The sequence below is a fragment of the Cataglyphis hispanica genome, chromosome 13, assembly GCF_021464435.1.
Source record: "Cataglyphis hispanica isolate Lineage 1 chromosome 13, ULB_Chis1_1.0, whole genome shotgun sequence".
In the NCBI taxonomy this organism is placed as follows: Eukaryota; Metazoa; Arthropoda; class Insecta; order Hymenoptera; family Formicidae; genus Cataglyphis; species Cataglyphis hispanica.
The window spans coordinates 4,225,451-4,236,717 of NC_065966.1; the positions used below are offsets into that span (position 1 = coordinate 4,225,451).

General features: G+C 31.4%; 4 protein-coding genes across 5 annotated transcripts in view; 2 read left to right on the forward strand and 2 right to left on the reverse strand.

Moving 5' to 3' along the window:
- Positions 1 to 11,267, reverse strand: part of LOC126853850 (probable small nuclear ribonucleoprotein Sm D1) — a 205,528-nt gene that overhangs the window by 32,063 nt on the left and 162,198 nt on the right. The gene's annotated exons all lie outside the window — the stretch shown is intronic.
- LOC126854094 (protein FAM177A1-like) lies at positions 82 to 2,434 on the forward strand. The gene is made up of 4 exons (XM_050600488.1): positions 82 to 112; positions 708 to 1,072; positions 1,508 to 1,636; positions 1,722 to 2,434. The coding sequence occupies exons 1-4, from the start codon at positions 82 to 84 to the stop codon at positions 1,992 to 1,994; spliced, it is 798 nt and encodes a 265-aa protein (XP_050456445.1). The 3' UTR covers positions 1,995 to 2,434.
- Positions 2,571 to 7,467, reverse strand: LOC126853829 (uncharacterized). Its single transcript, XM_050599880.1, has 11 exons — positions 7,017 to 7,467; positions 6,785 to 6,879; positions 6,562 to 6,716; positions 6,311 to 6,441; positions 6,100 to 6,235; positions 5,656 to 6,031; positions 4,995 to 5,530; positions 4,327 to 4,699; positions 3,905 to 4,233; positions 3,579 to 3,813; positions 2,571 to 3,493 (listed from the first exon to the last, which is right to left on the reverse strand). Exons 1-11 carry the CDS (start codon positions 7,093 to 7,095, stop codon positions 3,131 to 3,133), a joined length of 2,808 nt encoding a protein of 935 aa, XP_050455837.1. The 5' UTR covers positions 7,096 to 7,467; the 3' UTR covers positions 2,571 to 3,130.
- On the forward strand, positions 7,901 to 9,591 carry LOC126854095 (ubiquitin-like protein 7). Its single transcript, XM_050600489.1, has 4 exons — positions 7,901 to 8,003; positions 8,328 to 8,533; positions 8,697 to 8,833; positions 8,979 to 9,591. Exons 1-4 carry the CDS (start codon positions 7,901 to 7,903, stop codon positions 9,589 to 9,591), a joined length of 1,059 nt encoding a protein of 352 aa, XP_050456446.1.

The following is an 11,267-nucleotide window of genomic DNA, read 5'->3' on the forward strand; positions in this document are numbered from 1 at the left end:
TCGACGTCGAGTGATCGAGTCGAATTCAATTTCTCGAAGGGCTCGAGAATCGAGAATTCCTTCGCTCTATTATATCCATCAATGGACGTGTTCGAAAATTCTTTACCCAGGGGTAAAGTAACGTTTAATTGACCAATCAGAACAAAAAGAACCAAAGATTTTTTTATCCCGATTGGTCAATTAAACGTTCAAAAATTCTTTCGACCGCATCCAATCGAAATTCTGTGACATTCTGCGAGATACGAATGCAGCTATGCTATGGAATAAAAATGACGTGAAATATCGATTTTACATGGAAACGTCATATGATAAATGTTATTTTATATTGGAATCTTTTGATTTATCAGCTTCATTATATTAGCTTCATATATTTCTTCCACACACACACAACTTTTCTTCTTTCTTATATTTAAATTTATATATATTATATATTTTTACTTATTTTGTTTTATGTCAGATGCAAAATTGGATGTTTTTATACTAAAAGACAAGAGTTACAAAAGGATGATTATATTAATAACAACAATTTTTCTATTAAGAGTTAAATGGCAATTTCTTTTTTAATAATCAATTTTCTTTATTAATAATCACATATGATTATAAAGTAAACGTTACTTTTTTTAATAGATTTTTAACTTTGTTCATAGCAATGCATACCATATGCAGCTGCGCATGCACGATGCAGCCATGGATGAATTATTAAAAAGAAAAAAAGATTTGTAAAAGTCGATCGCAGAATAACATTTTTGAATGTACAACAGGGTGCATTGCAAAACATATTATAATGAGAATATCATCGATCGACATAACAAAAAAACTACCAATGGGATTTCGATCACGAGCGTTCACTATTTTTCGACGTCATTCGTTGCATATGACTCATGGTAGTAAACAAAGGGAGAGAGAAAGTTTACTCGATGTGCTATCAAGAATTGTCAAGGCGCGACGCAGGTCGAAAAGTTTTGTTTATTATAAGATACAATCGCAAGATACGACGATGACATCAGAAAAGGATGATGCCTGCGATTTGAGCGACGTTATCTTGCAAGAGAATTCAGATATCGAAACGCAGGTATATGCGGTTCATTGATAAGTCATTGTTGTATGTCGCTTAACCTAGCTTCCATTTCTCTTTTCAAGCTTTGGTATGATTAATGTCAGATAGGAAAAGTTTTAAGGATTAACAGAAAGGCTTTAGATATCAGAAATAGGTTTTTATCATAATCTGTATAGATACATATATGAGATATTATATTGATTTGCATAGGAACAGTAATGAAATAAGATAACAATAGAAAGTTTATACAGTTGTCTTAATAATGTTGAATATTTCCGTATTTTCTGTATGAAGCAAAATATTTAAGGATTTTATTTTAAATATTAATTTGAAATATATTACCATTTCTTAGAATTGAATTTTATAATTGATCTTTTTTATAAGAGAATTATATAAATACAACTATAATAGACTTTAAATTTTTATTTTAATAAATATATTAACGTGCAGTGCATACATAAATTAAGCAAGAAACCAAAAAGAGTACTGCAGTTTTCGGATGGTGTAATGGAGGAATATTCGTCGGAAGATGAAGTTGACATGCCAGAAAATAGTAAAATTATGTCACAGATAGATACTGTAATTATATAAAAATTTTACACAAAGTAAAATTGGTTTTACAACAAAAATATAAAATAATATATTATACACATATTTTTTGTAGAAAAATATGAATTGGTTACCATGGGCATGGCATCAAACCACATGGATCAGTTCAAAAATGTTAGATGGTTGCGATTATGTCGGTGAATGTCTAGCCAACTTCTTTGGCATAACAGCACCCAAATATCAGTTTGAGATCAATGAATTTTATAGATTACAAGCGCTTGAAAGAGAAATGTTTTATAAGCAGGACTTAGAAATGGGTGGATGGAACGATAAAAAGAGAAATAATCTTATAAATAATGATATTGTATTGTCAAATGAACATAATTAATAATGTTATGTATATAAATTTTATATTAAAAAATTTACTTGTTAAGAATTTAAAATAAAATATGTATCATAAATTCCCTGTTTAGAAGTATAAAAATATCATTGTATAATCTTTCTTAACAAAGAAAGAAAAAGAGATGGAAAAAATATGAAATTTGTTGTTCCATATATTCAAGATTCACTAGCAAATTTGCAAATTGTACTAAAATGCTTGTATAAATTTCCCTGCTATTTTTCTATACAATATTAAAGCAATTTCTAATTAATATAAAGTAACAGTTATGAAAATATATTTAGGCTGAGACAAAAAATTAAAGAATTACAATATGTGCAATACATAAAAGTTAAGAGAAAGTGATTTAAACTCAAATTAATTTTAATTAAATACTATCAATATATAACTGTATATATACACACACACATACATCTACATACATACATACATATACATATATATATATATATATGTATATATATGTATATATATTAATGATAGGAAAAGTTTTCTCTCTTCTAAAAAATAATTAACTATTATGAATTAATATTATTTATTGCATGAGTTATATGTATATATATATTTCTTATAAGATATATTATAATTGTATCAAATGTGTTAGTATTATAAAAAATATATCTCATTGCAAAATAATTCAAACTTCGCATTTGCACATATGTCCATGTGGAAATAAATGATATAGCCATCAAATATATAATAATTTGCCGTTTTAATTATATTAACCATGGCTCTTACAAGATTATTATTAAAATTATTAAATGTATATTTATTAAAATAAAAACTTTTTTGAAATTTTTTTGACAAATAGAATTGCTTTCTTAACAAAAAACTATTATTTTCTTCAAACAATAAATATAACGAATCAGATATCAGGAAACAATTACATAATGAAAGTACAATACTATGATAATACATAAAGGTTCAAATACATATTGCTCTTGTACAATGTAATCAATTTTCGAGTTTATCTTAAAATGTTTCATTTACCATGTGTATATTTTTACATTGCATCTTTTATTGATTAACATTTTAAACGAAAATTGCTCTAAAAACAAATATTTGTATTCTTTAAAATGCTCGATGCAAATAAAAAATATTATGTTCTTAGAAAAAGAAAAAGTTTACGTCTCTGGCACAAATCTATGCAGTGCACTAGTTAAAACCAGCAAAGAGCTCTGAAGGCCTTGTGGCAAATGTCTTTGCAGCCAAGAGCCTTTGTATTGCTCTATATGAGCCAACATCTTGTTTGCTATATCAGTTCTAAAAGTAGGCGGTAAATTAGATACTCCTAGATTGATGACTGCAAGCCCCATGTTACTATTCGGATTTACACCGACTCCAATCAAAGTTCTGCCGATCTTGCAGGCCGTTAGCATCAAATCTGAGGTCAGTTGCAATTCCTGTATTTCCATTGATGCGAATTTGGAGGACAAGTTCGCCTCGTACAGGGAATGGGATATTCGTTTAATTTGCTTTGTCATTTTCTGTAAACAGTAATTTGCTCGCAATTATTTTATCTCATGTTATTCATTCTTAAAATATTAACATTTATTTAAACGAGCTACTTACAGCGAATAGATCGGTTGAGAGATATTCTAGGTTCACATTATCTGGATCAGTTAATAATCTATATAATGTGGAACCGCGATTATCTGGTATTTGTTGCAGATCTTTAATTGCTTGATTTTTGCTTAATGTTAATACCAAGGTGTCTAAACGTCCTAATTCCAATATTGCGCTACCGATTTTAAACTCCGAGTCTTGAAACACGTGTATGTCTAATAAATTCGTGATACATTTTTCCCTGTAAAGTGACATAATTATTTTATTAAACACAATCAGCGATAATGTATTTGATAATGATGTATAATTACAACTTTTATGGCGATTGTTACCTAATTGATGAAGATAATTCAGGCATGTCGTAATTATCATCAGGACCCAAATCTATTTCCGTCATTGGGTTCCAAGCTAAACCAGCCGCCACTAAATAGCCGATCCATGCGAAAGGATGCGGCGTAAGATGATGACTACCAGACCAATGTGCGACAACGATACCGATCGAATTCTGCTCTAGAGAAGTTTTTATCGCATTCCTCGTGTTAGCATATGTTGATGCCGGACATCCCGCTAAACTATTGTAACTAGCCGTGCCAGAACTTGGTAAAACATTACCGCCTGCTACTCTGAACGCTTCTGTCCATTCGGAGAAATCATAATCAGCCTGTAACACAAATATTTAGTAAATGTCACATAAGTTTTATAAATGTTGCTGCTAATCTAAAATTGAAAATCACGAAAGGAAATTTATTATTACCTGAAATCCGTATTCAACGAGTATAATATTAGTGGGAATATTGTGGAATTCGGGTTTAGAATGTAGGCCATTGGAGCATAATAGTAGAGTTGTGTTCGCGCTTAAATTAAGAATATGCCAGAGTTCTTGAAGGCACGAATAGGACTTGAATACTTCCGACATATCCGTTTCGATCGTATCGTTAACAGACGCGTTCAAGTCGAAATTGTCAGCTTGCACTAATAAGCTCGCTAATCGCGGTCCGACGTGAACGTAACTCAAACTGGGAAATACCGCAAGTAATTCTTGAAAGATAGGCCACATCTGTGTCAAGTGGTGTTGGCCGACGTTAGAATCGACATCCAACGTGGGCACTATATCTAAATGTCGATCCCTGAGAAATTATGTGAAAATTAATGTGGGTTCAATTATCATACATAATTTTAATTTTAATTTTTATGTAATCGCTGTGCAAAAAATTGTTAAGAGTTAAAAAATAAATATTTAGAAAAATAATGACACAATAGACAATAATTGAAAATATATAGAAGATAGTTATAGAGAAGAATTATTAAACATAGATTCATAAAATTAAAAGAAAAAATAATAATAATTCCAATAATTAAGTTTACATAAAAGATTAGGATCTATTTGAGAATAATCTTATGATTTTTTTAACAAATATGTACCTGCAGTATCTATCCAGCGTTACCATCTCAGACTTGGAGTAACAGAATTGCCAGTCACAATTCGGTATAAGTCTGGAATAGAGGTGCAAATGTGAGATTTTGAACGACGACAGTAGATCAATAATGTGCAGAAGGTATTCTAGGGTCGGTATACGTCCTCTGGGCGAGATGTCCAACAGTATACCGCGGTGTGTGAATCTCGGCTCGTCTTTTATAAAGACTGGCTCTATTTCGCACAGCTCCGACCTATTCCGATTCTTACTCAGGCGTAGAATCTGCACAAATGTGCAGACCGCGTAATGCAGCCCCACTAAACTTCCGGCGCTCACTTTAATGAAATTTTGTGTAATATGCAATTGATAGCTGTCCGTAATATTAAATAGATTGTTATTCACAATGCATTCTATTGTATTGTCGTTGAGCAGTTTGCCACAACTAGGTTGCACCTCGCCAATCTTTACATCGTGACCCAGTTCGAGTAAATGAGTTCTACTGACTTCCCACACATCTAATATTTTATGTACAGACTCACTTCCCTAGGAAATAAATTGTACGCGCAATAAGAAATTAAATATAAAATAAAATTGCAGAATATTCCAATAAAATAAAGATTGAGAAGATTGAAATTTCGAAAAAAAGAAATGTATATATCTTTTCTTACTTGTATTATCGATATAAAAAGCTCCTTTCCGGCGATAAATGGAGCCGTAAAGTTTTTCAGTTCAATCACAGCTTTTGGCTGCGGCCACAACAAGTTATATATGCTTCCTTTATCGGCGTTAGATTTGCTAGGACTATCTGTGCCCGTGTCACGCGAAGGCACATCGTACACTGGATCCGAAGACTTGTTAGATTCGACTGACAGTTGGCTCATATTGCTCGAGAGACTTTTTTGGCAAAAGTTTGTCTCTGTGAATGATGTAGGACTGTGAATCGTTTCGTTTTCGTTCAAAAAATTTGATATAAATCTCTGAAAGAAACAATGTAGAGATTGCTTCTTCCTGGAAAGGTCATACGGCGTTTTCCCCGTAAACGTTCTGAAAAAACATTTCCTTTGCAAATATATGAAAAAGACATATTCATATGATTAATCTTCTCTGCATACCCTTTAGTAGCTCGTATATGAGGATTTGCACCAGCCTGTAATAGTTCTTGACAGATAGCAACATCGCCGCGATTCACCGCGTCATGTAACGGTGTCGCGCCACAACCATTCTCGGCATTTACATCTGCTCCTTTATCTATATAAAAATGCTAATATAATAAAAAACGTTATTGAGCCACAGAGCTATCGTATCTGATTAATTGTATATTACCAAGCAAACACGTGATAATTTCTTTATTTCCATAACATGCTGCCCAATGTAACGGTGTGTTCTTACTACCTTGCGAGTCCCATGAATTAACATCTAATCCAGCATCTAGCAATTGCACCACTCTATCTACCCTATAAAAAAAATACATGGCTATTTGATGTTCTAATTAATGTAGAGAACTATATCTTTTATTTAAGAGAAAAAAAAACATTTTCAAATTAACAAATTAATTGTAATAAGTATTTACATACTCAGAAGCAGCTGTTGCCCTTAATAATTCCTCTATATAAATACGTCGTATTGCATCACTTGAAGCAACATCCATTGCATTATGTCCGTTTGCATTCTGTACAGCTGGATCAGCACCACAATTTAAAAGTGTTCGTACAATGTCTGCTTGATTGGTCTAAGAATAAAAAAAATATAATTTAATTGGAAAATTAAAAAAAAAAACTGGTGAAATATATTACAAACCTTTGAAGCATATGATAGAAAAGTTCCTTCTTCCAAAACCGGTTGATTTAATATCTTATCTTTTGTGATGCCTTCTGTTGCATTACCATTATCACCTGTAACAGAAAGGTCGATGATGTAAACAGCGAAAAATAATAGAAAGATCGATAATCCAAACACCAATACAACGGAACTTTCGTGCGATCTATTCGCATCGTAAACACTTCGACATCGATACGTTTGTGATACATACACGCGTCCAAGAGCGATCTGATAATATCAGTACGTCCGTGTTCGATCGCCGTGCGAATATTCTCGCAAATTCCTTGCATCTCTGCTCGAATTCAACCTGCAGTTTGCGAGAGTCAGGATGGCGCGTCGCCTGGCATCGTCGGAATATTATTCTGTATTATTTCGCTGTCAGCTGTCAGAAATCACGCCGGTCATAACGTTGATCTCGCATAGCATAGCAGTCCGATGCGATATTGGATGGTGTATACGTGTATAAGTAACATGACAACCGCCGTCAGTCTTGTCACATATTGCGTTTTCGAACGCGTTATCAATAAAAATTGATGAAATTCTTGATGTTATAAGTCCTATATTATCTCAAAAGTATTTTTGCATTTATATACGTCATATGAAATAACAGAAAATCTCGAATAAGCTTGTATCTGATTTTTTTCCTCTCGTTTATTTACGTCATGTCTTCCAACCATTTCGTAAGAAATTCCCTGCTATTTCCCTTAATTCCCTTGCTAGAGAAGAAAAGACAAGTAACCCAACATTGCGAAATTTCCTAGGAAATCATTCGAAAAATTTGAAGTAGTACTCACAACTTTATTCGATATTTGATCTATGACTCATCGTGGCTGTCAATAAACTTGCGCGCACGTGAATTTGCACTTTCGTATGTTGATTTGTTAAGATCGAACGAGAAAACGTTGAACAAGAAGAAAATCCAGCGGATGATTACGCAATTCAACTAAAAAATTGTTAAATAAAATATTAAAGAAATCGTAGCATATATAAAAAACGATCGAGTACATAATCGAGTATAGCCACATATTGTAAATCAGAATTCATTTAATTATGATGACCATAGAATTATTATTTAGAATACAAATAAATTCAGAGATGATTATGCCGATCACACTAAGTGGCATAAATCTGAAAACGAAAGTGGAGGAACTGAAGCGAGAAGCCGCGGGAAGATGGAATTTGTCTAAGAATTCATTAGGTAAAATGATTTTGTAATATTTGAAGATTGGTCTTTGTCATAGAATATTTATAATCTTTGTCGTTCGTACAATCTTGACTCTTCAACATGACAAGTTTTTTGGATCTATTATATTTAAGATATATCTCTTAAAATTATTCTATGTATAAAGTAATTAAAAGATTTTAGAAAAAAAATGACAGAATCTTGTTTTATGTTTTTTTTTTCTGATAAGAATTTCTAATGAACTTGAAGATAGAATTTTTTATGTAAATGTTTGGTTAATATAAATCTAATATTAAATAATAGTAATACTTATTTCTCTTTCTCTTCCTTTTTCTTCAGAATTTATTTATTGTGGACTTATACTTGAAGATGATGCAACAGTAGAATCTATAGGATTGAAAAATGGATCGATGGTGCATGCACTGAAGAAGAAGGAACCAGAATCAGCAGCGCCAATTAGATATATATCAGAAGACTCTATCTTACAATTAGCATCAGCATTTAAGTCTTTCAATGAGATGCCTACATTTAGAAGCGCTCTGCATGTAAGTATTATTTAAATTAATTTTGTACTACCTTTTATCTGTTTAGTTATGCTTTTCATTTCTTTATAAATTGAATCATGAACATAAATCATATCAAAGAATCATTCTTTATATATTCATCAAATATACAGAAACTATATGTAAACATTTTTATATATTTCAGCGTTTAAGTAAAAGACCGGAGGTGATAGACAATATTATATCTTCCTCTCCTGGATTGCATGAAGATTCTGTCGCTATAGCTATGCTACAGGATCCAGATTTAATGGCACATTTCACAGATGTTGATACTGTCAAAAGGTAATTAGATATATGATTTTAATTTGCATCAGTTAACATATTCGACGATTTTATGCAAAAATTGTTATATTAATAGAAAAATATTACCTCATATTTTATTAACGTAAAATTTACGCGATGGACTCAAATTTTTTTCATACATCAGAATCGCACAGTTGCATCCGGTATTGATCGAGGCGGCGCAGAATATCGCAGCTGCTGTGCACGAGGAAGCACAAAACACAGCCTCCAGCGGCTCCTCCAGCAGTTCGGTATCCAGTTTGCAACCTACGACCGCTCGTTCTTACAGCGTGGATAACATGAGCCTCGAAGAGGAAATGGCACGTGACATCGCACACTTTTTCGCTACGCATCCTGTAAACGACAACAACTTGCGCTTCCCCAATATATCAGCGGCCGCCAATTCGCAGACATCACAACGGCCAGACAATCCGCTATCCTCCACATCCGGTATCGTCAATCAATCCCTGACTGGCAATCAGAGTACTGGCGTGATTACATCTCAAATGTTTATGGAAGCGATGAGACAAGCCGCGATCGCGACCAATCCAAATTCGCAGCAGACAACCGCATCTCCGGTGGCTCCTTTGCCACCGATGTCATTTTCACCGCCGGTCACCGACTTGCAGCGGCAGTTGGCGCAAATGCACGAGATGGGTCTCCAAGATGATACGGTAAACATTCAGGCATTACAGTTTACCAACGGTGATGTGCAAGCGGCGATTGAACTCGTATTTAGCGGTTTCAATGATAATTAATGGGCAACAACAACAATGAGATGGAACATGTAAGTGATTACACTTTGTATAAATAGAAAGTGTCTTAAAATACTTAGATATCTCATTATAGATATCTGCAATACTCCTTGTTATTCATATAGTGTGAATCAATTAAACTGTGTATATATATATATATATATATATATATATATATATATATATATATATATATATAAAGTGTCAAAACACGTATGCAAATATGAAAATTATTGCTTGAGGAAAGCTTTGTCTTTTATATAATTTTTTTATGAGATTGTATATATATCATTCATTATCTACTGATTTCGTTGATATAGGTGAGTCTATGAAACTTTTATCTTTCAAAAGTTTGTTTAAAGGTTATTTTAATTTTTCAGATCTAAATACAATGTACTCAACATTTTTTGTAAAAAAAATTTATAATATGTGGAAAGATCAATATTATTTATCATATTAAATAAAATTGTAAACTCTATGTTAATATTATGTATCAATTATATTTTTGATAATTTTATATCTTGTTTTGTTTAAACAAAATATTGATTTTTACAAATTTTTTTCTCCTATATTATACGTGCTAATATGCAGTTATAATATAAGTGACCTATGTCATATATGCCATAGTTTTAAATTCTAATCACTATTGCTATCTTATCTCTTTCAATTCTTTTTAATGCGCCTATATACGAACCAGTTTTACATAACATACAAAGACGCGTGTGTAATAAGAAATTTAGTGGAAGTTTAACATAATGATTTGAAAAATAATCGACGTATAAAACCCACACACACAATTTAATAAGATTTCTAATAATAATGTCGCGATAATTTTTTAAAATATTAACTAATTTTGTAGAATGTCAATATATTCCCCGTTTCTGTATATTATATATATATATATATATATATATATATATATATATATATATATATAAATTTTATTTAAAAAGGAAATGTGTGGAATATAAGACAGAATTTGTAATAGAAGATTTTCAACACATGTATAAGCCATGTGAAATGACATTTCAGTATGTGCCAAAAATTCTCAGAATAAATGCGTCACGCATGTTAGCAGTGATGTATGCATTAATGCGAAATCAAATGAGTCGCGATATAATTGCGCGTGGATATGCAAGTATCATTCATGTATCATCGTTCGAGTGTCTTTAAAGTCTTAAGTGTCTTTAAGAGGCTTTAGATTAAGATTTATCTGATTGTTTACACAAGATTTAAGAATAGTTAGATATAGAAGAACATATAATTTTAATCTTTAAGAGCTATTAGTAATAATTATTTGTAAATTAATAATATTCATAAAATAATCGTAGTTACCTCTATAGGATTTATATAGTTTAATTATAGAAAACGAATTTAATTAATTTTTATCGGCGATTGAAGTAAATTTTACATAAACATAAAGAAGGATTTGTTAGAAAAATTATTTGTGAATGAACATATTTTTGAAGAAAATATATATAATATTCAATAAGTACATTCAATATAATTGAGACGATATTTGCAGTTAAAAATGTGTAGAACAATTCCTTCTCTAGCAAAAAATATATAATATTAATTTTTTTTTAAATTAAAATATTCTACGATGCATTTTAACGAATAATCGATAATTTTAAAAGAAAAATCTGAATGTCTTAGAATTTCCTTCTTTTTCTTTCCTA

What these genes read in the sequence shown, in the direction of transcription:
- LOC126854094 (XM_050600488.1), top strand. Translation starts at nt 82, where the DNA reads ATGGACGTGTTCGAAAATTCTTTACCCAGGG. An exon ending in CGAAAATTCTTTACCCAGGG is followed by an intron (nt 113 to 707) that starts GTAAAGTAACGT and finishes ATTATTAAAAAG; the next exon opens with AAAAAAAGATTTGTAAAAGT. An exon ending in TTATGTCACAGATAGATACT is followed by an intron (nt 1,637 to 1,721) that starts GTAATTATATAA and finishes TATTTTTTGTAG; the next exon opens with AAAAATATGAATTGGTTACC.
- LOC126854095 (XM_050600489.1), top strand. Translation starts at nt 7,901, where the DNA reads ATGATTATGCCGATCACACTAAGTGGCATAAATCTGAAAACGAAAGTG. An exon ending in CATTTAGAAGCGCTCTGCAT is followed by an intron (nt 8,534 to 8,696) that starts GTAAGTATTATT and finishes TATATATTTCAG; the next exon opens with CGTTTAAGTAAAAGACCGGA. An exon ending in GATGTTGATACTGTCAAAAG is followed by an intron (nt 8,834 to 8,978) that starts GTAATTAGATAT and finishes TTCATACATCAG; the next exon opens with AATCGCACAGTTGCATCCGG.
- LOC126853829 (XM_050599880.1), bottom strand. Translation starts at nt 7,095, where the DNA reads ATGCAAGGAATTTGCGAGAATATTCGCACGGCGATCGAACACGGACGT. An exon ending in CAGATCGCTCTTGGACGCGT is followed by an intron (nt 6,880 to 7,016) that starts GTATGTATCACA and finishes TTTCTGTTACAG; the next exon opens with GTGATAATGGTAATGCAACA. An exon ending in AGGGCAACAGCTGCTTCTGA is followed by an intron (nt 6,442 to 6,561) that starts GTATGTAAATAC and finishes TTTTTTTTATAG; the next exon opens with GGTAGATAGAGTGGTGCAAT.